This window comes from Hyla sarda, chromosome 3 (assembly GCF_029499605.1).
Source record: "Hyla sarda isolate aHylSar1 chromosome 3, aHylSar1.hap1, whole genome shotgun sequence".
Taxonomy (NCBI): Eukaryota; Metazoa; Chordata; class Amphibia; order Anura; family Hylidae; genus Hyla; species Hyla sarda.
In genome coordinates, this window is record NC_079191.1 from 263,828,170 (window position 1) to 263,854,665 (window position 26,496).

The 26,496-nt window shown below is 43.8% G+C and overlaps 1 protein-coding gene across 1 annotated transcript in view; it reads left to right on the forward strand.

The window, feature by feature from the left end:
- ENPP3 (ectonucleotide pyrophosphatase/phosphodiesterase 3) overlaps nt 1–22,927 on the forward strand; it is a 178,948-nt gene extending 156,021 nt beyond the window's left edge. Inside the window, exon 25 of the mRNA XM_056563313.1 lies at nt 22,500–22,927. Coding sequence (XP_056419288.1) covers nt 22,500–22,676 — 177 coding nt within the window. The 3' untranslated portion in view covers nt 22,677–22,927. The remainder of the gene's footprint in view (nt 1–22,499) is intronic.
- The last annotated feature ends 3,569 nt before the right edge of the window (nt 22,928–26,496 follow it).

Below are 26,496 nucleotides of genomic sequence, written 5' to 3' on the forward strand. Positions count from 1 at the left end.
TTGAGGAAGCGCTTGACAACCAGATTCAATACGTGTGCCATGCAGGGCGCATGTTTCACACTTCCTTGTCGCAGCGCGGACACGATGTTCTTCCCGTTGTCGGTCACCATGGTTCCCATTTTCAGGTTTCGTGGAGTAAGCCATACTCGGATTTCTTTACGAATTAACTTTAGCAGTTCCTCCCCTGTGTGACTCCGTTCGCCAAGGCAAACCATGCGAAGAACAGCTTGACACCGCCGTGCCCTACACACATGGTACGATGAAGGGCCACCGAGATTTGGCTGTGCAGTGGAGACCAAGGACACGGTGGAGGATGAGGAGGCGGCGTCGCACACTGTAACAGGACCAACTGCCTGTGAGGGAGAGCGTGGAGGAGGAAGCGGTGTGACCTGTCCAAGTTGCTGTTGTGGCTGTGCAGGAACCACATTTACCCAGTGAGCCGTAAAAGACAAGTATTGTCCCTGCCTATAGTTACAGCTCCACACGTCGGTGCTGCCGTGCACTTTTGAACACACCGACAGGCTCAAGGACTGGCCCACCTTCTCTTGTACAAACTTATGCAGGGCTGGTACTGCCTTCTTCGCAAATAAATGACGGCTTGGGACTCTCTACCTCGGCTCGGCACAAGCCATCAATTCTCTGAAAGGTGCAGAGTCCACCACTTGAAAAGGGAGGGACTGCAACACCAGCAACTTGGACAGGAGCACATTCAACTTCTGCGCTGTTGGATGAGTTGGTGCATACTGTTGTCTCTTGGACATGGCTTCGCCTATGGATTGTTGGCGGAATGGCTGACTAAAAGCGGGAGAAGCAGGAGCGACAGAAGGAGGGTTTGACACACAGCTTCCTTCGGCTGAGGTGGTGGAGCCTTGGCTGGATTAAGGAGGTAGCGGATGACCACTGGGTGATGCAGCAGGTTGGACCACTACATCGGAGCCACGGTTCTCCCAGCCCGCTTTATGGGGGTAAAGCATGTGTTGACGCAGGGTCATGGTGCCGACATATGGACCCTGTCCACGCTTCACCTTCTGCCGACAGATCTTGCATATGGCTACGTGAACCTCCTCCGGATGCCTTATGAAAAACTTCCACACTGCCGAGTAGCTGATTTTCCCACCCGTAGTCCGCACTAATTGACTGCTACTGGCGCCGTCTCCAGGAACCCCTGTTCCACTACCTCCCGGAAAGGTAGGCTGCTGCGAAGCAGGTGGTCTCCCCCAGGTACGTTTGGCTCCTGAATTTCCACTACTGCCACCACGCTGACTGCCAACCGTGCTACTGCCTTGCTGCCTCAAAGGCAACCTGCAACTCTCTTCGCAATTGGGAGCCGGGTGCAGAAGGGGCTTCATCATCATCAGGAGATCGGGCTTCATCATCATCAACAGTTGTGTGCACATCACTGATGTCCTCCTCAGGTTCCCCAACAGTGTCTGCTTCAGGACCCTGAACACTTGCAACACCGCCTCCCACGTCGCTCTCCGAACCACTACTTAGCCGCCTAGCGGAGCAAGCGGCGCGTGTCTCCTCCCCTTCTTGGCTGTCCAGTAGCTGCTGACTGTGCTCTATTGGATCTTCCTCAGTAAATAGTGGAGCTGGACCCACAGCATAAGATACTTCTTTAGGAGAGGGAACAGCATAGGACAAAGGCAATGGGAGGACACGGACTGCTCCCGGGCCATGCCAACTGAGGGTTGTGTCTGAGGAACCCACCGACTGTTGACTGGGGGTGTCAGATGTCACTTGTGATGATGTGGATGAACGTGTTAACCAATCGATGATGGCAGATGGGTTGATGGTGGAGACACGACCGCTGGCTGATAACGGGAGCTCAGGCCTCTCGCTGCGACTCCTGCTGCAACTCGCTCCAAGTCTGCTGCCGCCTCTGCCACTCCTCTGTGCACGTCCTGGCACTTTTCTGCCTGACATACTTAGTGCGTTTATGAGGGTATTACAATACGCTACACTACTCTTTAAAAAGTATTTGTCTAGAACAGCAGCAGGTGATTACTTACGGCTGTCCTTGAACAGTATGTAGGCCCTTGACAGATTAACAGGTACTAGAAGGTACAATACTTGAATGTACATATGCGGTATGCACTGATGAGGGCAGTAATATGCCTAACTATTAGCAGAAAAAAACTCTGTAGTTTTTGTAATACACCAGCCGGTGGATACTATTGTTTGGACTTTGATGTTATGGAGCACCTTGACAGCTACTAAATGGTACAATACTTGGATGTACCTATGCGGTATGCACTGATGAGGGCCTATTAGCAGAAAAAACTCTGTATTTTTGGAATACACCAGCCGGTGGATACTATTGTTTGGACTTTGACGGTATGGAGCACCTTGACAGCTTAACAGGTACTAAATGGTACAATACTTGCATGTACCTATGCAGTATGCACTGATGAGGGCAGTTATATATGCGTAACTATACGCAGAAAAAACTGTAAAAAAAAAAAAAACAGCCGGTGAATAGTATTTTTGGGACTTGCACAGTATGTAGCCAGCCCTTGACAGATTAACAGGTATAAAATTGTGCAAATACACTACAGTCCACTGAACAATCACGTATTTCTGAACAGCAGCAGGACCCAACAGTGCAGCACCACAAAAAAAAAATCCAGGGATTAAACCCTAAATTGCACTCTGTCACACAATTCTGAGCAGCAGAAGTTTTGTGGAGCAAATACAAATAAACTCAATTGGGCTGAACAATGAGGAGATAAGATGCTTCAGAAAGTTCAGGCAGCTTGGAGATCTGTATGAGGCAGCTGACAGCTATCTGTCCCTCTCTGCTGCAATGCTCAATAAGGTGAATAGGAGGTTTAGCAATCAATGATCCTTCTCAGTGTAACAGCACAGCACTCTGCACTCCTGCCTTTCCCTAATGCTGATGTGACTAGCAGTTGCAGTGTAACGCTGTGGTATGAGCTATTCACACACACACACACACACACACACACAGTCCCGTCCTCTCCATCTGAGTGCATAGATGAAATGAAGAGAGGCAAGATGGCCGCCGATTATATAGGGGCTGTGACATCACAGGGGTCAGTGAACACTGATAGGCTGCATCTCACATGTGATTCAGGGTCAGCCCGCCTACCTTCATTCCCGCCGCTGTTTTCCCCCCCCTCCCATAATCCCCTGCCCCATGTACTCACATGTTAGATCCCCAATAGCCTGGAACGCTGTAAAATGGAGTTTAATGAAGCAATTCGTGCAATAGAATCGCGGCGATATTCGTATTCGTTGCGAATCGAATTTTTCATGAAATTCGTAATTAATTCGGGTTCGTCAACTCCGATTCGCTCATCTCTAGTGATAATATAAAAATAAAAGCAAAAATAAAGATAAAATAAAAAATGAATATATAGAAAAATAATTAAATAAATAAATAAAAATAAAAAGTGAAATTGTGAATATGTGTTGGTTGGGTATGTAGATGGATTGTGATGTGAAATGGAGTAGAAATGAATGGATCTAATATCTCTCTCTCTCTCTCTATCTATATCTAAATAAAAAACTCAACGTGTGTGTGTGTGTGTATGTATGTTCCACAAAAACTTCCAAACGGCTAAAGATATTAACATGAAACTTGGCACACATGTTACTTATATGTCAACAACAAACATAGGATAGGTGATTTAACCCTTACTCGCCCCCATTAGCCAGGGGCAGGGTTTATGTTTAAAGTCCCATACAAGTCTATGGGAAATATATATTACTGCATAACTTCAAAACGGCTGGAGATATTTTGATAATACTTGGCCACATGTTACTTATATGTCCACTTAAAATATAGGATAGTTAATTTAACCCTTAACTACCCCCATTTGTGAGGGTCGGGGTTTTTGTTTAAAGTCCCATGCAAATCAATGGGAAATGTATGTTCCCACAAAACTTCCGTACGGCTGGAGATATTTCAATACCTGGTACACATATTACGGGTCGGGATAGGACGACGGGATAGGAGGTCGAGATGGGAGGACTCAAGGACTCCGAACTAAAAGCATATGCTAATAATACTTTTTTTTGCTGGCATACTATCAATTACTAATTGCTTTACAACATTTACTATAATTCTGCCATTATGGCCCAATGGCAGTCTAATGTAATACACAGGTATTTTTGCTCTGAATAAGATGTTTTACATGTTGTTTTTTTTTTTAAACTGTATTTTAATAAATTTCTAAATAAAAAAAAAAAAATCAGTTTTCAGTTATTCTCATTGTGTACCCAGCAGGGTGGTATTCTTGAGGTGTGGCTATATTTTTATTTTAGATTATTTATCATTGTGGTCAGTGGGGATCGATCTATTAGCCACATTAAACCTCGGATATCTGGTTGTGAGCAGCACCTTTGTTTTATTTTTCCATTAATTTACAAATATGTTTAACTTTCTGACACCAGATGTCAATTGTGCAACAGACTGTTCTGGTCAGTTCTGAACCAAGCTTAAAATTGCTTTTGATAAACATTTTTACTTGTGCTGTTCTAAAATGTATTTTTTGTCTTGGAGGTGTGATATGTTATGCCTGACAAAGTTCCAAAGGGAAATTATCTTTGGCACACCTGATAGGGGCATCTGCAGAGCTGATTGGTTGATGGATGTGTCAAGGTTTACGGTTTCCTTTATAACCTCTCAGTATGCAAAGACTAGAATCCGCAGACAGAAGTAGTTGTGTTCGAATATCATCAAGGAAACGAAAAGTAGTTTGTTAAATTGTAGCCTAAAACACATCCTTGTTTAATTTTTTTACCAATACTTGTGCCCTTTAAAATTTGCTTTTAACTCTGCAGTAACTTGAGGGGCAGGAGTTTTGTATGTGTTAGCTACAATTCAATAAAGTGTTTTTCTGTACGTCACATGAAGATTTGATATTCAACCCCATTTCTGCGCATGTTTTGTTGGTCTTTGTCTTCTGAAATGTTATCAAGGAAACAGTAGAACTCAACATACCCATTAACTCTGCAACTCAGACCACAAGCATACACCAACAATCCCTCTGGAACTCTTTCAGGCCTGACATATCACACCCCTAAAACAAATAAACAGATTTCTAAAACAGCACAAGTGGTAACATTTATCAACAGCGATCTAAGCCAAATGACTGGAAAAAAGGGGCATTACTCGTGATTGCAAGTGTGTCAGGAAGAGGTCAACTTCACTTTGGTAAAAATAGGCGTTTTGTGGGTATTTTGTCGAACCCATAAATATTTAGTAAAGGAAATTTGTCATCAGTTTCACATGCACTAACCTGTCAGTACAGACAGGTAATGCAGGTGACACTGATAACAGCCATACTTAATCTGATCCCAGTTCTCACACTATCTCTTCTTCTGTATCTTATGTTTTGGGGCCAACTTGGAGCATGGGCAGAGCTTCGTGACGTCAACGGTGCTGTTTGCTAGTAGTGAGACCCAGCAGAGAAGCAGGAGCGGTGACATTACAAAGCTCCGTCCATGCTCTAAGTCGGCCCCCGGAACTGAAGATTCAGAAGATTGCTGTAGAACTGGATCATGGAACGGGATCAGGTAAATATGAATGTCATCAGTGTAACCTGCGCTACCTGTCTGTATTGACAGCTTAGTTCAAATGAACCTGATAACAACAGATTTTCTTAAATTTTAAGGCTGTGTTAACACTACAGAATTTTGCTTTGCAATTCGGCCCAGAAATTCTAGTGCAACATATTCATTCTTTCAGCAGGATGCCTCACCAGATACATTACTGTCTATGGGTCTATGCCCACGTGGTCCTAGTTCCAACTGATTCATAATATTTCCAGTTGGAGATTCTGCAGTGTGAATACAGACTAGTAATACCACTGGCCCAGCCATAGCCATCATTTAATGCAAGAGACTAGGCCTATTAGTGCCATTATTTCTGTAGTAATGGTCATGTGGTCATGATTAAGCATAACTAATGCTAATATATATATATTATATTTAGCAAATTTATTAAACGGTTGCAGAGCATTTGATGAATTTTGAGCAGGTCACATATTCTGAAATTTTAGTGTTCACATACACCATAAAAATAAGGCTGATGTACTTTAGAGACTTTTCAGTGGCTTTGCGCCTTTTTTGCGCCTTTTCACAAAAAGGCGCAGTTCATAAAACCCTTCCATATCATATTATTGCCAAAATCAGTGGATTGCAACTCAAAATTAACAGAAATGAGTAAACCAAAAGATGTAAAAAAAAAAAAGTGCAAATCAACACTGCTTGCGCCTTTTTTTGCGCCTTTTCTAGACACAAAAAACTGTTTAAAGACAATGGTAAATATCGGACATTGAGATATATTATAGATAAATCAATAAGCTGGGATTAAAAAAAAGTAAATTTTTTAGGTGTTTAGGTGTAATAGCTCAAAGCACTGTGCTTATCAATAACTGGCTGTCTTGAATAAATAAGTCAGTGTTGTACTCATAATGCCTGGCAGTGCATTTTTTGGCATTATTAAATGGAATATTATTTTTGTGGCATTAAACAAAATTGGCCCAACACTGGCTAAGCAATATCCTCTGACTCAGAACTGTGAGGTCATCTGCATTTCATTAGACTGCTTACTGACTGGAATATCTGAGGAAAAACAAGTACTGTTGAAGAACCTCTTTTGAGTAAACACAAAGTTGTAAGGGGTAAAGCAACTTTACAGAAGCTTACAATGGATAAATATGCCAAATTAGAAGCCTTTACAGATACATAAGGGTGTGTAGAGAGGAGGCACATTTAACCCCTAAAGGACCCGGGGTTTTTTGCATTTTCGTTTTTTCCTCCTTACCTTTAAAAAATCATAACTCTTTCAATTTTGCACCTAAAAATCCATAAGATGGCTTATTTTTTGCACCACCAATTCTACTTTGTAATGATGTCAGTCATTTTACCCAAAAATCTACGCCGAAACGAAAAAAAAATCATTGTGAGACAACATTTTTTTTAAAACGCCATTTTGTAAATTTTGGGGGCTTCCGTTTCTACACAGTACATTTTTCAGTAAAAATGATGCCTTCTCTTTATTCTGTAGGTCCATACGATTAAAATGGTACCCTACTAATGTAGGTTTGATTTTGTCTTACTCCTGGAAAAAATCATAACTACATGCAGGAAAATGTATACGCTGCGCTATGCTCGGAGCAGAGCCCATGCACCGGCATGCTCTCTCATCGCTAAGACTGAATACTTTTGCATATTCACTATGGGGGCGGGCCAAAGTGCGGAATATCAGGGAGGCAGGGGAGCATGGCTAGCTGGCTTCCCACCTCTATAGCACAGAGCTGCACAATAGAATTAGGAGACTGAAAACCGATTACTCTGGCAATACTTCATTAATTCAAGTAGAATACCCCTCATTTTAGTAATGTTCACCCGCTCTATAACCTAGTATATTGGGTTAAGTGCGGGTGAACAGCCAGTTTCGCTTTATGGCTTTGAACATACACTAAATGAACATTTATTCCCATGTAATGGGCGAGAGTTTACCACTTGACCAGATCGGAAGTTCTGCTTAAGTAATTGAAAACTCACTATTGTAATAAACAATGTTTCTAGCTAACCAAAGTTTGTCTGAATGTCGTCTTCCAATGATCCTGAAGTATTGTTCAGGATGTTCAACTGCATCCTGTTAAACTTCACTGGAACCAAATAGGAAACAAGTGATGGGAAATGGTTTAGTCAGTTTCTTACCCACTTGTTGTTGCTAAAAGTAGTAAAGAATTCCAAACCTATGTGTTTTTTGTTTTTTTATTCCATAACTTTGGAACAGGGTGTACTGCTTACCGAGCAAAAGCCACTAAGCAAATTCTCCATCCAGCTCAACAAGTTCACAATCTCAGGGGTATACTTTAAAATAGACAGTAGTATAGATACACAGAGTTTCATGTTCTCTGAAATAAGGATTATGAGGATTGAACAAGGTTTGTAGTTTTTCTACATTTTAACATAAACTTCACAATAAATACAATATGATTAACTTCACAAGCTCAAGGTGTGTAGATTAGAGTCACACACGGTGGAACACATGAAAAGAGGGGAAAAATTAGAAAGTACTGTACTTATAATAAAACATCTCTCCTTGCTTTGTTCTGTATCATGAATATATGTGTTGAAATATGATTTTTGTGCCAATCTGTATTTTCTGCTTGTATACAGTTCATTTATATAGTATTTGCTGTGCATGTAGTGACTGCGCTTTCTGTGAGGTTAGACAACATGGTGGGGAGAAATGCTGGTCTTGTGCACCATGCTGTTAATTGGAATGTAATAGTACCAGGAGCTAACATGACGAGCCTTATAGGTGAAAGATGATTGGGGCATTTTTGAGCATATGACCATTGAGGGGGCATGTTCTGATATTCACAAAATATGAGAGAGGATCCCGTCAGAACATTGTGTTGTGCTGTGTTAAGCAGAGTGTGAGCCTGAACATTGCGGCTTAAGAGAAATGTCTGCTGGGGTAGCATTGACAACAGCATGCATGGGTGGTGCTAGGATGTAAGATAAAGAGAGAAAGCTGTGAGCTGTTGGGGATGACCCACCTTAGCCTGTGAGGAGTGCTTTGTGAGTGGATGACTTAATCGCCACACTATTTCTACCTAGAGAGTACCAAGCCAGAAGGCCTCTGAAACAGAGGCAGGTGAGAAGTTTACCTGCACTGTGAGTGAGTGCAACTGGATAGCAAGGTAACAAGACCAAGACAGTAAATAGTTCCTGGAGCAGTTTGAGAATGAGTAGCTCTTCAAGCCAGTGTTTATGCAGATAGAAAGCCATTATCACAAACATTGGCCCTGGTTTACTATTGTAAACCTGACATGTTTTGTCGGGTTGTGCATCAAATTCTAATTGCGCCAGAATTCTGTCTCTTTGCAACAGAATTCAGTCTGCGCCAGAAATAAAGAACCTGACAAACTCACCATTTTACTGAGAAAACCGGAAAAGGGGTGTGACTGTTGGTGAAAAAGGGGTGTGATCACAGAAAAGGGCTGTGTTCCTGACATTTTCACAAAAACCCAACATATTTACTAAGGTTTCCACAGAAATTGTGGTGGATTTGACCTGAGGAAAACCCGACAGATCAGAGCATGTGTAAAAAAGCAAAATGTAGAGAAAAGTGCAAAATGCAGGGAAAGCTTAGTAAATACTGTGGGGAAAAAAATTGTAGGGCATTAAAACCCACAAAGAAACTTACACAACACTCTTAGTAAATAAGGGACATTGTCTGTATATAGTGAGAGTCCTTTGAGCAAGGGTCAGAGTAAGGTGCACCAGTATAACCAGCACAACCACCATGCATATTAAACTCTCAAAGCCTGTATTGAGTTCAGCATTGCCACAGTCTGTGGCACTTCCTCCAGTGAGATGGTCAGCATGAGACCCCTTGTTTTACCATTAAACACTTGTAGGAGATTAAAAAAAATTTGTCACCCTCTATCGTAAAGCTATAGTAAATGTCATAGAGACGTGTCAGAAGATAACATAGGTGATATATGTGAGCTGGAAACTTCACCAATTTTCAAAACCAGAAAGTAATATCCATAAGCTCTATTTACCCCGATTTTCAAGAGAAAAACATCTGTGCCACTCTAAAAACTTGGACAAGTACAAGGTAGTAACAAAACAGAGGGTTGTTTGGCTATTCTTCCTCACTGGAAAAGCTTAGTTTATCTTCTCTTTTACCAGTGAGAAATGTTGTAACTAGCTCTTACCAGATTAAAAGGGGCTATGTGACTTTAAACTTAATAAAAAAAAAAACCTGCTCAGCTGCCTTTAGTAGTGTGGGTGAAAAGCATTAAAATAGGAGGTTACTTACTTGAATTGGTGAAGTATTGCCAGTTATAGGCCTTTAGGCTGATATAGCTGCCCTTCCTCCGGTGCAGTCTTCTTCCTTGTTGCTGGGGGTCGACACATCAGACTGCAGCTCTGTTAACTACTGGGTTAACCACAGTGATGACTAACCTTGGCCAGTGATTGGCTGTGCTGCAGTGTGACATATTGGGCCCAGCATCAGAAAACTGCTGCCCAACCTATCACTGGCCAAGATGGGACATCGCTGTGGCCATCAATTAGCTGAGCTGTGGTGTGGCATCGACCCCGGCAAATAGGATGAGAACCATACCAGAGGATGGGCCAGTGATACCAAAGGCAATGGGGGAGCAGTGGAAAGTAAGTCTGTTTTTTTAATTTATTTATTTTTTATCAATATAACTAGAGATGAGCGAACTTCTCAAAAATTCGATTCGGCCGATTCGCCGAATTTTCCGAAAAAGTTTTGTTTCGTTTTTAATTTTTTCGCGGCAAATCTATATTAAAAAAGGCTATTTCTAGCCTACATACAGCCTCTATAGGGTTATAGAACACTTTGCTGTGGTCTAAAACGCATATGGAGTGTTCTGGGTTACTGAAATAATCTGGTTATTCAGAATCACTGCCGCACAGCAGCACAATTACAGAGCCTGGTGGTGGCATCAGTGTCAGGAGACCATATAGTGACTGAATGACACAGCGTGGCGGTGTTAGCAGCATGAGGAGACCATATAGTGGCTGAATGGCACAGTGTGGAGGTGTTGGCAGCATGAGGACACCATATAGTGGCTGAATGACACAGCATAGACAGGTTGTCAGCATGAGGAGACCATATAGTGGCTGAATGGCACAGCGTGGATGTGTTGGCAGCATGAGGACACCATATACTGGCTGAATGGCACAGTGTGGAGGTGTTGGCAGCATGAGGACACCATATAGTGGCTGAATGGCACAGCGTGGAGGTGTTGGCAGCATGAGGACACCATATAGTGGCTGAATGACACAGCGTGGATGTGTTGGCAGCATGAGGACACCATATAGTGGCTGAATGGCACAGTGTGGAGGTGTTGGTAGCATGAGGACACCATATAGTGGCTGAATGACACAGCGTGGAGGTGTTGGCAGCATGAGGAGACCATATAGTGGCTGAATGACACAGCCCGGAGTTGCCAGCAGCATGAGTAGGCACTAGGCCTTCACAATCCCTAAGTTTTTAAAAGATGAATTAAGAAATTTAAACCGAAGATTTTGGATAGCGGGTGCTACCTATGAGAAAATTCGAAATTCCCAGGCCCAACAGCGGCATCAGTAACAAATATATTGCCTGAATGACACAGCCTGGAGTTACCTGATGCACGAGTACACACCAGGGCTTCACAATCCCCCCCCCCCCCCAAAAAAAAAAAAAAACACCACAATTTTACAAATTTTTGGAAAAGATTTTGGATAGCGGGTGCTACCAATGAGAAAATTTGAAATTCCCAGACCCAGGCCCAGCAGCGCCATCATTTTTTTATTTGAAAATTAAAACAAACTTTGAGTGTCCCGGGCCCCATCGTTTGGGTACGAAAGACCCAATCCAAAATGCCCCCACAGCAACATCAGTAAAGCATATATTGCCTGAATGACACAGCCTGGAGTTGGCTGATTCACGAGTACACAGCAGGGCCTCACAATTCCCCCCCCCCCCCCCCCAAAACCCCACAATTTTAGAAATTTTTTAAAAAGATTTTGGATAGCGGGTGCTACCTATGAGAAAATTTGAAATTCCCAGACCCAGGCTCAACAGCGGCATCAGTAAACCATATATTGGCTGAATAACACAGCCTGGAATTGGCTGATGCACCAGTAGACACAGGGCTTCACAATCCCCCCCAAAATCAACAAAATTGTATAATTTTTTTTTTTAAATGTATACCTTTGTGTAAAAACAAGCACATATCCAACAGTTCAGAAGACTCTATAATGCAGGACGGTAGACCACCCAAAGACTTTCTTCTCAAAAATTATAAACCACACAATGTTTGAAATAAAAAAAAATTTAAAAATTGACGTGTGTAAGCGCATCTGTCTCCAAAAGATCAGATCACCAAAGGAGTTTTTTCGCCAAAAATGATTAAGCAGAGTTAATCCCTCTCCGGATTTTTTAAAATTTTTTATTTTCATTAAAAAATCACACGCAACAAGCGTTCCGTTGTGTAACGGTTAGCATTCTGCAAAATTCAATTTTATTACTGATAAAATTATCAGTAAATTTAAAAATAATCACCTCATACATTGCACCAGGAACAGTCAGGAGTGGACCTCAGCAGTACCCAAGAGGCTTTAATAACCCCTTACATTGCACAATCAATTGCAAGATCGAGCAATAACAGGTGTGTTATGGCCTCAGATGTCTGGGGCGCACTAGCGCTCCACTGAACGGATTAGCGTGTCTCTATCTTTCACCGACAGGTGCGGGTAACCCACTACCTCTCTGAAAGGTAAGCTGCCTCGAAGCAGGTGGTCTCCCCCAGGCACGTTTGTCTCCTGAATTTCCACTACTGCCACACCACGCTGACTGCCAACCGTGCTACCGCCTTGCTGACTCATGGGCAACCTGCAACTCTCTTCTCCTGATGATGATTAAGCCCCTTCTGCACCCGGCTCCTGTTGGCGATAGGGATCATTTTTGCCAGGAAATAAGAATCACAACTAAGTGCGGGTCATAAGCTAGGGTTCATTAAGTCCCTGCCCCTTGTACACACCGCATGTCTCTACTAACAATTAGATGGTTTAGTGAGGTCCTCGGATCGGCCCCGGCAGGGTAGGAGAAGGCCCTGGCAGAGCGACGAGAATTTAACGATCATTGTTGAAATTTGCATTAAGCATGTATTTAGCTACTGCTAAACTTCAAAAAATTATAGGCCCAAGTCCTGAGGCGCCAGGGAGGCAAGTTGTTTGTAAAAAGACACAGAATGATTCTGGAGCAGTCATTCGCAGTACCCAAGAGGGTTTCATAACCCCTTACATTTAAAGATCAATGTTGACATTTGCATTAAGCATGTATTTAGCTACTGCTAAACTTCAAAAAATTATAGGCCCAAGGCCAGAAGCATAAGTTTCCCCCATATTAGAAGCATCCGTTTCCCCCATATTAGGAGCATAGTTGTCCCCCAGATTAGGAGCATAGTTGTCCCCCAGATTAGGAGCATAAATGTCCCCCAGATTAGGCATCATAGATGTCCCCCAGATTAGGAGCATACTTGTCCCCCAGATTAGGCATCATAGATGTCCCACAGATTAGGCATCATAGATGTCCCACAGATTAGGCATCATAGATGTCCCACAGATTAGGCAGCATAGATGTCCCCCAGATTAGGCAGCATAGATGTCCCCCAGAATAGGCAGCATAGATGTCCCCCAGATTAGGAGCATACTGGTCCCCCAGATTAGGCAGCATAGATGTCCCACAGATTAGACAGCATAGATGTCCCCCAGATTAGGCAGCATAGTTGTCCCCCAGTCAGCACCACGATCAGAGCCAATCAAAGGGCCGTATATGGCAAGCGGGCCATACAATGCCCAGGTCTGCCCCAGAGGGTTTCATAACCAACCATAATTGAGAAATTTTTGTTGTAGGAGCATGGTCAATCTACTCCGAGCCATCTGGCATTGGTGGCTGGAAATCCTGACTGATCCATCCCTGATTCATCTTGACAAACGTCAGTCTCTCCACATTTTTAGTGGACAGACGAGTTCGCCTTGGGGTGACTATGGCCCCGGCCGCACTAAACACCCGCTCTGATTGCACACTACTGGCCAGGCAGGACAGCTTTTCCAGGGCAAACTCTGCTAGTTGTGGCCATAAATCAAGTTTCTAAAAGAAATAAGAAATAAAGAGCTCCATGGTGTAATAAATGAGAGACCTGTATGGTGAATGTGCAATAGGCAAGGAGCTCACCTTGTTATGTTGTGTAACCTCATACACAACAATGGTGAGCGCGTATAGTATCCGCAGCCAGCCGGGCTGATCAATAGAGAGTGTGGGGAAAGGCTTCGATGGAATACCGGCTTTCGGGTGGCGCAGGACACAGATAGGAGCATAAGGTAAGATGCAAAGGTAGTTTGCAGAGTTTGGGAGAATAAACTACCTTTGCATCTTACCTTATGCTCCTATCTGTGTCCTGCGCCACCCGAAAGCCAATATTCCACTCTTGGAACCTTTCCCCACACTCTCCATAAATCAAGTTTTGCTGCCCAGAAGTCCAGCAGATCTCCAATGGTTGTTGGCATGGCCATGTCAAGGTATGCCACCACCTGCTGGTTCAGGTCCTGCTCCATGTCTACCTGCTGCTGATGAGTTGCTTCACTATGCGGGTGAAGAAAGCTACCATCAGCGACTGTAGACTCAGGCTGCTGCTGATTGAGCTGGTATTGCTCCTGCCACCCCTCACCTCCCCAGCAGCCATGGCAGTGGAAGGTGAGCGCAGAGGGCCCCCCCGAGTCAGACCTGCGAGTGGATGGACCATGTGGCTACGTAGAAACTCTCTGTAGTAGGTCAGTTTGTCCTCCCTCTCAGTGAGTGTAAAAAAGGCCCCCATTTTGGGACGGTAGCGATGGTCTAATAAGATGGTCGAATTTTGACAATTCGGGGGTCACTACGCAAGCAATTGAGCATGCATCGTGCCATTTGCGCCAGTGACTCGGAGGGACTACCTGCCTCCATCTCCACTGCATACTGCCACGGTGTGTCTGGGTCCTCTGTCTCAACTTCCTCATAATCCTCTGGCTGCTCCTGCTCCTCCTCTCCTGTCCGAAGACAAGAAACACCGGCCATCTCATCCAACCTAAACTGTGCTCCGCTTTGCCCCTCATCATCCTCCTTCTCCAGTTCAGGCCCCACAGGGCCCATGTAGCCTGGAGATGTAGGCGCAACGTCTCCATTGCTGTGACCAGCCATGGTTTCAATCATTTGTTGTAGGAAATGTAGGAGTGGAATTACGTCGTTCATGGCGTAATCCAGGCGACTCACAAATAATGTGGCTTCCTCAAAGGGCCTCAGCAAACGGCAGGTGTCACGTTTGAGCTACCACTGGTTCACATTGAAGTTTCACAGGGGAGTACTCCTATCTGCTTGGCTGAAGTGCATGCACAGTTTCCTTGCCATTTTCAGGATGTTTTGCAAATGGGGTGAAGACTTGAGGAAGCGCTTGACAACCAGATTCAACACGTATGCCATGCAGGGCGCATGTTTCACACTTCCTTGTCGCAGCGCGGACACGATGTTCTTCCCGTTGTCGGTCACCATGGTTCCCATTTCCAGATTTCGTGGAGTAAGCCATACTCAGATTTCTTTACGAATGAACTTTAGCAGTTCCTCCCCTGTGTGACACCGTTCTCCAAGGCAAACCATGTGAAGAACAGCTTGACACCGCCGTGCCCTACACACATGGTACGATGAAGGGCCACCGAGATTTGGCTGTGCAGTGGAGGCTGAGGACAGGGTGGATGATGAGGAGGCGGCGTTGCGCACTGTAACAGGACCAACTGCCTGTGAGCGAGAGCGTGGAGGAGGAAGCGGTGTGACCTGTCCAAGTTGCTGTTGTGGCTGTGCAGGAACCACATTTACCCAGTGAGCCGTAAAAGACAAGTATCCCTGCCCGTAGTTACAGCTCCACATGTCGGCACTGCCATGCACTTTTGAACACACCGACAGGCTCAAGGACTGGCCCACCTTCTCTTGCACAAACTTATGCAGGGCTGGTACTGCCTTCTTCGCAAAGAAATGACGGCTTGGGACTCTCCACCTCGGCTCTGCACAAGCCATCAATTCTCTGAACGGTGCAGAATCCACCACTTGAAAAGGGAGGGACTGCAACACCAGCAACTTGGACAGGAGCATATTCAACTTCTGCGCCGTTGGATGAGTGGGCGCATACTGTTGTCTCTTGGACATGGCTTCGCCGATGGATTGTTGGCGGAATGGCTGACTAAAAGCAGGAGAAGCAGGAGCGACAGAAGGAGGGTTTGACACACAGCTCCCTTCGGCTGAGGTGATGGAGCCTTGGCTGGATGAAGGAGGTAGCGGTTGGCCACTGGGTGATGCAGCAGGCTGGACCACTACATCGGAGCTACGGTTCTCCCAGGGCGCTTTATGGTGGCGAAGCATGTGTTGACGCAGGGCCGTGGTGCAAACATTGGGACCCTGTCCACGCTTCACCTTCTGCCGACAGATCTTGCATGTGGCTACGTGAACCTCCTCCGGATGCCTTATGAAAAACTTCCACACCGCCGAGTAGCTGATTTTCCCACCCGCAATCCGCACTAATGGACTGCTACTGGCACCGTCTCCAGCAACCCCTGTTCCACTACCTCCCGGAAAGGTAGGCTGCCGCGAATCAGGTGGTCTCCCCCGGGCACATTTGGCTCCTGAATTTCCACTACTGCCACCACGCTGACTGCCAACCTTGCTACCGCCTTACTGCCTCAAGGGCAAACTGCAACTCTCTTCTCCTGATGATGATGAAGCCCCTTCTGCACCCGACTCCCAATTGCGATCGGCTTCATCATCTTCAACAGTTGTGTGCACGTCACTGATGTCCTCCTCAGGTTCCCCAACAGTGTCTGCTTCAGGACCCTGAACACTTGCAAGACCGCCTCCCACGTCACTCTCCGCATCACTACTTGGCCGCCTAGCGGAGCAAGCAGTGCATGTCTCCTCCCCTTCTTGGCTGTCCAGTAGCTGCTGACTGTGCTCTATTAGATCGTCCTCAGTAAATAGTGGAGCTGAACCCACAGCATTAGATACTTCTTTAGGAGAGGGAACCGCATAGGACAGAGGCAATGGGAGGACAGGGACTTCTCCCGGGTCATGCCAACTGAGGGTTGTGTATGAGGAACCCACCGACTGTTGACTGGGGGTGTTAGATGTGGATGTGGATGAGCGTGTTAACCAATCCACGACAACAGATGGGTTGCTGGTGGAGACACGACCGCTGGCTGATAAAGGGAGCTCAGGCCTCTCGCTGCGACTCCTGCTGCCACTCGCCCCAAGTCTGCTGCCAACTCTGCCTGAAGTATTTAGGCCTCTGCCATTCCTCTGAGCACGTCCTGGCACTTCTCTGCCTGACATACTTAGTGCGTTTATGAGGGTATTACAATACGCTACACTACTCTTTAAACAGTATTTGTCTAGAACAGCAGCAGGTGATTACTTATGGCTGTCCTTGAACAGAATGTAGGCCCATGACAGATTAACAGGTACTAGATGGTACAGTACTTGGATGTACCTATGCGGTATGCACTGATGAGGGCAGTAATATGCCTATGAAAAACACCAGCCAGTGGATACTATGCTATGGACTTTGACGGTATGGAGCACCTGGACAGCTTAACAGGTACTAAATGGTACAATACTTGCATGTACCTATGCGGTATGCACTGATGAGGGCAGTTATATTTGCGTAACTATACGCAGAAAAAACTATTAAATAAATAAATAAAACAAAGCCAGTGAATAGTATTGTTTGGACTTGCACAGTATGTAGCCAGCCCTTTTATCAGATGAACAGGTACAAAATGGTACAAATGCACTACAGTCCACTGAACAATCACGTATTTCTGAACAGCAACAGGACCCAACAGTGCAGCACCACAAAAACAAAAAAAAAAAATCCAGGGATTAAACCCTAAATTGCACTCAGTCACACAATTCTGAGCAGCAGAAGATTTGTGGAGAAAAAAAAACTCAATAGAGCTGAAAAATGAGGAGATGAGATGCTTCAGAAAGTTCAGGCAGCTTGTTGATCTGTATGAGGCAGCTGACAGCTATCTGCCCCTCTCTGCTGCAATGCTCAATAACGTGAATAGGAGGATTAGCAATCAATGATCCTTCTCAGTGTAACAGCACAGCACTCTGCACTCCTGTCTTTCCCTAATGCTGATGTGACTAGCAGTTGCAGTGTAACGCTGTGATATGAGCTATTCACACACACGCAGTCCCGTCCTCTCCATCTGAGTGCATAGATGAAATGAAGAGAGGCAAGATGGCCGCCGATTATATATGGGCTGTGACATCACAGGGGTCAGTGAACACTGATAGGCTGCATCTCACATGTGATTCAGGGTCAGCCCGCCTACCTTCATTTCCGCCGCTGTTTTCCCCCCCTCCCATAATCCCCTGCCCCATGTACTGACATGTGGATACGCCATCTTAGCTCTCCAATAGCCTGGAATGCTGTAAAATGGAGTTTAATGAAGTGATTCACGCGATATTCGCATTCGTTGCAAATCGAATTTTTCATGAAATTCGTAACGAATTCAGGTTCGTCAACTTGGATTCACTCATCTCTAAATATAACCCATTTAACCTGCTATTCCTTTAAACTATTAACATAATTTGAATCTATTAAAAAATGTATTGCTTTGTTTCATTTCAGTTAAAGGCAATGTACGTGTTATGCGATATACACAGAGTTGGTAGAGTCGGTACTACTAACTCTGAATTAACCCCTTAAGGACCACGGGTTTTTCTGTTTTTGCACTTTCGTTTTTTCCTCCTCACCTTTTAAAAATCATAACCCTTTCAATTTTGCACCTAAAAATCCATATGATGGCTTATTTTTTTGCGCCACCAATTCTACTTTGCAGTGACATCAGCCATTTTACCCAAAAAATCTATGGCGAAACGGGAAAAAAAATCATTGTGCGACAAAATTGAAGAAAAAACGCCATTTTGTAACTTATGAGGGCTTCCGTTTCTACGCAGTAAATTGTTCGGTAAAAATGACACCTTATCTTCTCTAGGTCCATACGATTAAAATAATACCCTACTTATATAGGTTTGATTTTATCATACTTCTGGAAAAAATCATAACTACATGCAGAAAAATGTATACGTTTAAAATTATCTTCTGACCCCTATATATTTTTTATTTTACCGCTTATGGGCCGGTATGAGGGCTAATTTTTTACGCCGTGGTCTGAAGTTTTTAGTGGTGCCATTTTTGTATTGATCTGACTTTTTGATCAGTTTTTATAAATTTTTTAATGATATAAAAAGTGACTATAAATATGTTATTTTGGACTTTGGAATTTTTTGCACGTACGCCATTGACCATGCGGTTTCATTAATTATATGTTTTTATAGTTTGGACATTTTTGCACGCGGCGATTCCACATATGTTTATATATATTTTTATTTACATGTTGTTTTTTTTTTAAATGGGAAAAGGGGGGTGATTTGTCCGTTTTAAGAACTGTCCAGAGTAGGAGAAAATCCCCATAGAAAAAATATGCTGCTTTGGACAGTTCCTAAAATGGACAGAGATGTCAGCAGAGAGCACTGTGGTCATAATATCAGCAGAGAGCACTGTGTTCCAAAAAGAAAAGAATTTCCTCTGTAGTATTTAGGGGGGTGATTTGGACTTTTATTAGGGAAAGGGTTAAATCACATTTATTAACTTTTTTTTTTTTTGCAGTGTTAGCTCCCATAGGGGGCTGTAACACTGCATACACTGATCTTTTACACTGATCACTGCAAAGCCATAGCTTTGCATTGATCAGTGTTATAGGTGGTCAATTGCTCAAGCCTGCATTTCAGGCTTGGAGCAATCAAATGCCGAACGTTCTCACTGGAGGAAGGTAAGAGGATCTCCGCTCGCGTCCTAGCTGATCGGGACACCGCATTTTCACTGTGGTGGTCCCGATCAGCCCCACTGAGCAGCTGGGAAGCTTTTACTTTCGCTTTAGATGCGGCGTTCAACTTTGAACGTGATCGCTGTCGTGTGCTATTAGCCCCGGATCCCGGCTTCAGTTACATGCCGGGACCGACGCGTGACCCCACATTATATCGCGGGAGCCGGCCAAGGATGTAAATATACGTCCTTGGTCCTTAAGGGGTTAAAGGGGTACTCTGGTGGAAAATTTTTTTTTTTTAGGTCTTTATAAGTCAACTGGTGCCAGAAAGTTAAACCGATTTGTAAATTACTTCTCTTAAAAAAACGTTACCCTTTATCAGCTGTATACTACAGAGGAAATTCTGTTATTTTTGAATTTCTTTTTTGTCTTGTCCACAGTGCTCTCTGCTGACACCTCTGTCTGTTTCAGGAACTGTCCAGAGCAGCATAGGTTTGCTATGGGGATTTTCTCCTGCTCTGGACAGTTCCTGATACGGGCATCAGGTGTCAGCAGAGAGCACTGTGGACAAGACAAAAAAGAAAAAGAGCATAATTTCCTCTGTAGCATACAGCTGCTAAAAAGTACAGGAAGGATTAAGATTTTTTATTAGAAGTAATTTACAAATATAAAAAATACTTGTTTGTCCAAAGGGTTTATTAAGATTGCTTAGGTGTGTTGGTTTTAAAATGTTTTATGTTTTTAAGTCACTTACCTGTGTGTGAACGCCCATCTGCTGACGTGCACGTAGGTGTGTATATGACCTGCGACACAAAATCAGAGGGCGTAGTCTGACGAAGCGGGCTGAGTTCCCGTGAAACAGCTGTAACAACACCTCGTGTTCCCTGGTGTTCCTGCCAACTGCCTGTTCCTTGTGTTCTTTGTTATTTGTTCCACGGAATAAATATATCGGTGCACGAAGTACGGGTGTGCGTTTTTTTCTGCATTATTCTGATTCTACAAGCGACTTGTGCCTCTCTGACCAGCACCCCGACTTAGCACACCTTCATTAGTCTCCACACACTCCTGCATAAGCGGATACCATGCCATATAACATTGCATTATATCCACCTGCATAGCGGTGCCGGACTTATACCTTTCTGCTTCTACTTCAAATTGTAATTTACAAATGTGTTTAACTTTCTGGCACCAGTTCATAAAAAAAAAAGTTTTCCACTGGAGTACCCCTTTAACCCCTTAAGGACGCAGGACGTAAATGTACGTCCTGGTGAGGTGGTACTTAACGCACCAGGACGTACATTTACGTCCTAAGCATAACCGCGGGCATCGGAGCGATGCCCGTGTCATGCGCGGCTGATCCCGGCTGCTGATCGCAGCCAGGGACCCGCCGGCAATGGCCGACGCCCGCGATCTCGCGGGCGTCCGCCATTAACCCCTCAGGTGCCGGGATCAATACAGATCCCGGCATCTGCGGCAGTTCGCGATTAAAATGAACGATCGGATCGCCCGCAGCGCTGCTGCGGGGATCCGATCATTCATTACGCCGCACGGAGGTCCCCTCTCCTTCCTCCGTGCGGCTCCCGGCGTCTCCTGCTCTGGTCTGTGATCGAGCAGACCAGAGCAGGAGATGACCGATAATACTGATCTGTTCTATGTCCTATACATAGAACAGATCAGTATTAGCAATCATGGTATTGCTATGAATAGTCCCCTATGGGGACTATTCAAGTGTAAAAAAAAATGTAAAAAAATGTAAAAGTAAAAGTAAAAAAAAAGTGAAAAATCCCCTCCCCCAATAAAAAAGTAAAACGTCCGTTTTTTCCTATTTTACCCCCAAAAAGCGTAAAAAACATTTTTTATAGACATATTTGGTATCGCCGCGTGCGTAAATGTCCGAACTATTAAAATAAAATGTTAATGATCCCGTACGGTGAACGGCGTGAACGAAAAAAAATTTAAAAAGTCCAAAATTCCTACTTTTTTAATACATTTTATTAAAAAAAAATTATAAAAAATGTATTAAAAGTTTTTTATATGCAAATGTGGTATCAAAAAAAAGTACAGATCATGGCGCAAAAAATGAGCCCCCATACCGCCGCTTATACGGAAAAATAAAAAAGTTATAGGTCATCAAAATAAAGGGATTATAAACGTACTAATTTGGTTAAAAAGTTTGTGATTTTTTTTAAGCGCAACAATAATATAAAAGTATATAATAATGGGTATCATTTTAATTGTATTGACCCTCAGAATAAAGAACACATGTCATTTTTACCAGAAATTGTACGACGTGAAAACAAAACCTTCCAAAATTAGCAAAATTGCGTTTTTCGTTTTAATTTCCCGACAAAAATAGTGTTTTTTGGTTGCGCCATACATTTTATGATATAATGAGTGATGTCATTACAAAGGACAACTGGTCGCGCAAAAAACAAGCCCTCATACTAGTCTGTGGATGAAAATATAAAAGAGTTATGATTTTTAGAAGGCGAGGAGGAAAAAATAAAAACGTAAAAATTTAATTGTCTGAGTCCTTAAGGCCAAAATGGGCTGAGTCCTTAAGGGGTTAACCATTTGTAGGGAAGTATACATGGGCTGTGTAGTCTCAGGAACAACATTCTCATCCAATATAATGCAGTGCTCAGTCATCAGCAGACAGAAAAGTCTTAGCAAATAGCAAAAAAGCAAGTATCCAACCGCACTCGCAACATGGATGCAATATTCACATTTATTGTACTCACATCAGGGTAGGCAGACAAATGTACAGGGAGGGAGCAGACAGATCAGAATGACGTCCATTTTGTGGCACACTAGCCGCTTCTACTGGTTCCTGGCACACCAGCCGCTTCTACTGGAAACAGTAGAAGCGGCTGGTGTGCTGCAAAATGGACGTTGTTCTGATCTGTCTGCCTACCCTGATGTGAGTACCATAAATGTGAATATTGCATATGTTGGTAGTGCTGTTGGAGTCTTGCTTTTATGTTTAATGTTCATGTTACGCCATTTAAATAACTAACCAAAACTAGATAAAGTAGTGTTTCATGTTTTTTTTTTTTTTCACTTTACAGGATAATAAACAAGAAGAAGAATGGGTTGAAGAGAGGCTCAAAGCTCATGCGGCTCGTGTCAGAGATGTTGAATTGCTCACAGGTTTGGATTTTTACCCTGACAGGAAACAACCATTAACCGAAGTTTTACAGCTGAAAACGTTCCTGCCAACATTTGAGACTATTGTAAATGGTTAATTGTACCTTTTATATAAATGGCCTACATAACATATGTATAGATAATCCTACCTTATATATTGTGACCCCCTAAAAATCATTGCAAAGCCTCCTTGATTTTCACCAATCAGATATGACACTACCATGACCTACTACCATAACCACTGATCTGCCTGATACAAAAAGCACAGTGGTAGTAAATACTGATGATGTAAAAGATATGTGTCCTACTCTTACCATGTTTTTTTTTTTTTTGCTATAATACAATGTAAATAAACAAAACTACTGAACCCAGTGACTGGCTCAAACTGATTAAATGCATTTCACTGATTTGATGCAGTGTCACCTATGTATTATACTTCATAAACAAATCCAGTGTTACAGTAATTATTTAACAGTGATCTGTTTGTTTTTGCTTTGTGTCACTATTCTGCTGAGGTGCAGGAGAAATACCATTTCATATAATAGAATGTACCATATCTTTAAATGTGCCCCAAACCAGTGCTGGATTATAATAGGGGGGGGGGGGGGGGGGGGGACATCAGTATTCTTTTATTTGGCACTTATTGGTAGCACTCAGTGTGGAGATGTGTGTGTGTTTGGGGCATGTTTATGTTGTGTGTGAACATAAAGATTGTCATATAGTTTACCAGGTGCATAAAGCAAAAGTAATATTCTGAGGGGATGGAAAGGAGAACTTTTTAAACATATTTAAACATAAGTAACGTTCTCACAGTACACATCACAGTGATCACCCCTCTCTGCTTCCAGCTTGTATGGTGTAAATAAGGCTCTAATACTACTGTGTGAGACTGGCGTGCAAATTTTCGCATATGCAAATTTCCACTTATGTTAATTTTTGTATATGCAAATTTTCGCATATGTTCATTTTCGGATATGCGAATTTTCGCATATGCGAAAATAAAACGAGAATATTACGAATATGCGAATTTAGCGAATATATGACGAATATTCGTCCATATATTAGCGAATATTCGCGAATTCGAATATGGCCTATACCGCTCAACACTAATGGTGGCTGAATGACACAGCCTGGAGTTGGCGGCAGCATGAAGAGACCATATGGTGGCTGAATGACACAGCGTGGAGGTGGCGGCAGCATGAGGAGCCCATATAGTGACTGAATGACCCAGAATGAATGTTGCGGCAGCATGAGGATACCATATAGTGGCTGATTGATACAGCCTGGCATTGGCGGCAGCATGTGGAGATCATATAGTAGCTGAACGACCCAGCGTTGAGGTGGCGGCAGCATGAGGAGAACATATAGTGGCTGCGGCAGAATATAGTGGCTGAATGACACAGCCTGGAGTTTTCGGGAGCATGTGGAGACCATATAGTGGCTGAATGACCCAGCGTTAAGATGGTGGCAGCATGAGGAGACAATATAGTGGCTGAATGACACAGCCTGGAGTTGGCGGCAGCATGAGGAGACCACATAGTGGCTGAATGACACAGCCTGGAGTTGGTGGCAGCATATTGTGGCTGAATGACACAGCCTGGAGTATGCAGCAGCATGAGGAGAAAACATTGTGGCTGAACAACACATCCTGGAGGTGGCAGCATCAGGAGTCCTGAAAGTGACCCGGTGACAGAGTGTTACAGTGGGTGGCAATACCAGTACCCGGTGACAAAGGTGGGTGAAAAAGGAGAACTTGGCATGAGATGTGTGGCATCAGGCAGGTGGCAGGATCAGAGTAGTAGCTGAGGCGGGTAGGCAGAAGAAAACTGTCTCTTTTGTAAAAGTGTTAGTGTGCACAAGTAAGTATTGAGGATATGCATTACGTAAAAGTAAGAGTAGGGCCTTACAGGGGAAGTTTTTACCTTTTTACCCCCACCTGCTACAATGGACAATACGTTGTTCCCTTGCACCTTTTAGAGGTCTTTGTATCACATAAATACTTGGTGGTGGGGGTGGCACATGGAGGGACATTTATCAATGTTTGCTTATGTATTCCTATTTATAGTACTTTTTTCTTTACTTTTTTGTTTGCTTATGTGTGACTTATTTATCAACTGGTTTCAGCCTGTTGATCATTTTCTTTCACGCAAGCAATTTTTTCTTTTTTACTTTGGTAGTAGCTTTTTCTGCTCCATGTTTGAGCTGGAGTAAATTTAGTCAATTTTTAACCTTGCTGCGACTTTTTTTTGTGGAGTTGCAACTGTCGCAGTTAATAAATACCTGACTACCCGTAGTCCATTTTAAAGTTATTACTACATAGTTAAGTTTTGGAAAACTTGCTTTTCTCCCTTTCCAGTCAAAATGTCGCACGAAAAATCGCGTAGTCGCAGGTGCGACTTTTGTGCGACATTTTTAGTAAAAAAAAATATTTAACTAAATCGCTTAATAAATGTCTGTCATGGTGTTTTTTGCACACCTTTCCTTTTGTTTGACTTAAAACATTTTTTGGGTCCATACTGTATATTTTATCCTAAGAATATTATTAAAAGTTACGTTTTACTTAATGCGTATCCTCAATACTTACATATGGTATGATGCGGAGGAATGTCTTAAATATGTTTAGCACTATCCATATTTGTGAAGAGTTGGTGTGGCAGCATGGTCAATCTACTCTGATGCATCAGGCATTGATGGTGGGAAATCCTGGCTGATCCATGACTGATTCATCTTCACATAGGTTAGTTTCTCCACATTTTCGTGGACAGACGAGTTCTTCTTGGGGTTACTATGGCCCCCGCTGCACTAAACACTCGCTCTGATGGCATACTACTGGCCGGGCAGGACAGCTTTTCCAGGGCAAACTCTGCTAGTTGCAGCCACAAATCAAGTTTGGCTGCCCAGAAGTCCAGCGGATCATCAAGGTGTGTTTGCATGGTCGTGTCAAGGTATGCCACCACCTGCTGGTTCAGGTCCTGCTCCAGGTCTACCTGCTGCTGATGAGTTGCTTCACTATCCGGGTGAAGAAAGTTACTCATCAGCGACTGTAGACTCAGGCTGCTGCTAATGGAGCTGGTACTGCCCTGCCTAACCACCCCTCCCCAGCAGCCATGGCAGTGGAAGGTGAGCGCAGAGGGTCCCCCGAGTCAGACCTGCGTGAGGATGGACAATGGCGCAGATAGGCATCGGCCAACTGACTACGTAGGATGTCTCTGTAGTAGGTCAGTTTGTCCTCCCTCTCAGTGGGTGTAAAAAAGGCCCCAATTTTGTACCGGAAGCGAGGGCCCAATAAGGTGGAGAGACAGAATTCATCCCGCTGCTGAATGGTGACAATTCGGCGGTCACTACATAAGCAAGTGAGCCTCCATCGTGCCATTTGTGCAAGTGACTTGGAGGGACTCCCTGCCTCCATCTCCACTGCATAATGCCAGGGTGTGTCTGGGTCCTCTGACTCGCCTTCCTCATAACCCTCTAGCTCATCTAGCTGCTCCTGCTCATCCTCTCCTGTCAGATGACTAGAAAAACCACCCGTCTTGCGAAACCTAAACTGTGCACCACTGTTCCTCTCCCCCTCCTCCAGTTCAGCCCCCACAGGGCTCATGTGGCCATGAGATTTAGGCGCCATGTCTCCAGTGCCATGACCAGCCACGGTTTCCAACACGTGTTGTAGTAGATGAAGCAGTGGAATGACGTTGTTCATCCCATAGTCCTGGTGACTGACTAATAATGTGGCTTCCTCAAAGGGCCTGAACAAATGGCAGGTGTCACGTATGAGATGCCACTGATTGACATTGAAGTTACACAGGGGAGTCCCCCTATCCGCTTGGATCATCAAGAAATTGGTAATGGCTTTTCTCTGTTCGTATAGTCGGTCCAACATATGGAGGGTGGAATTCCAACATGTGGAAACGTAGCAAATCA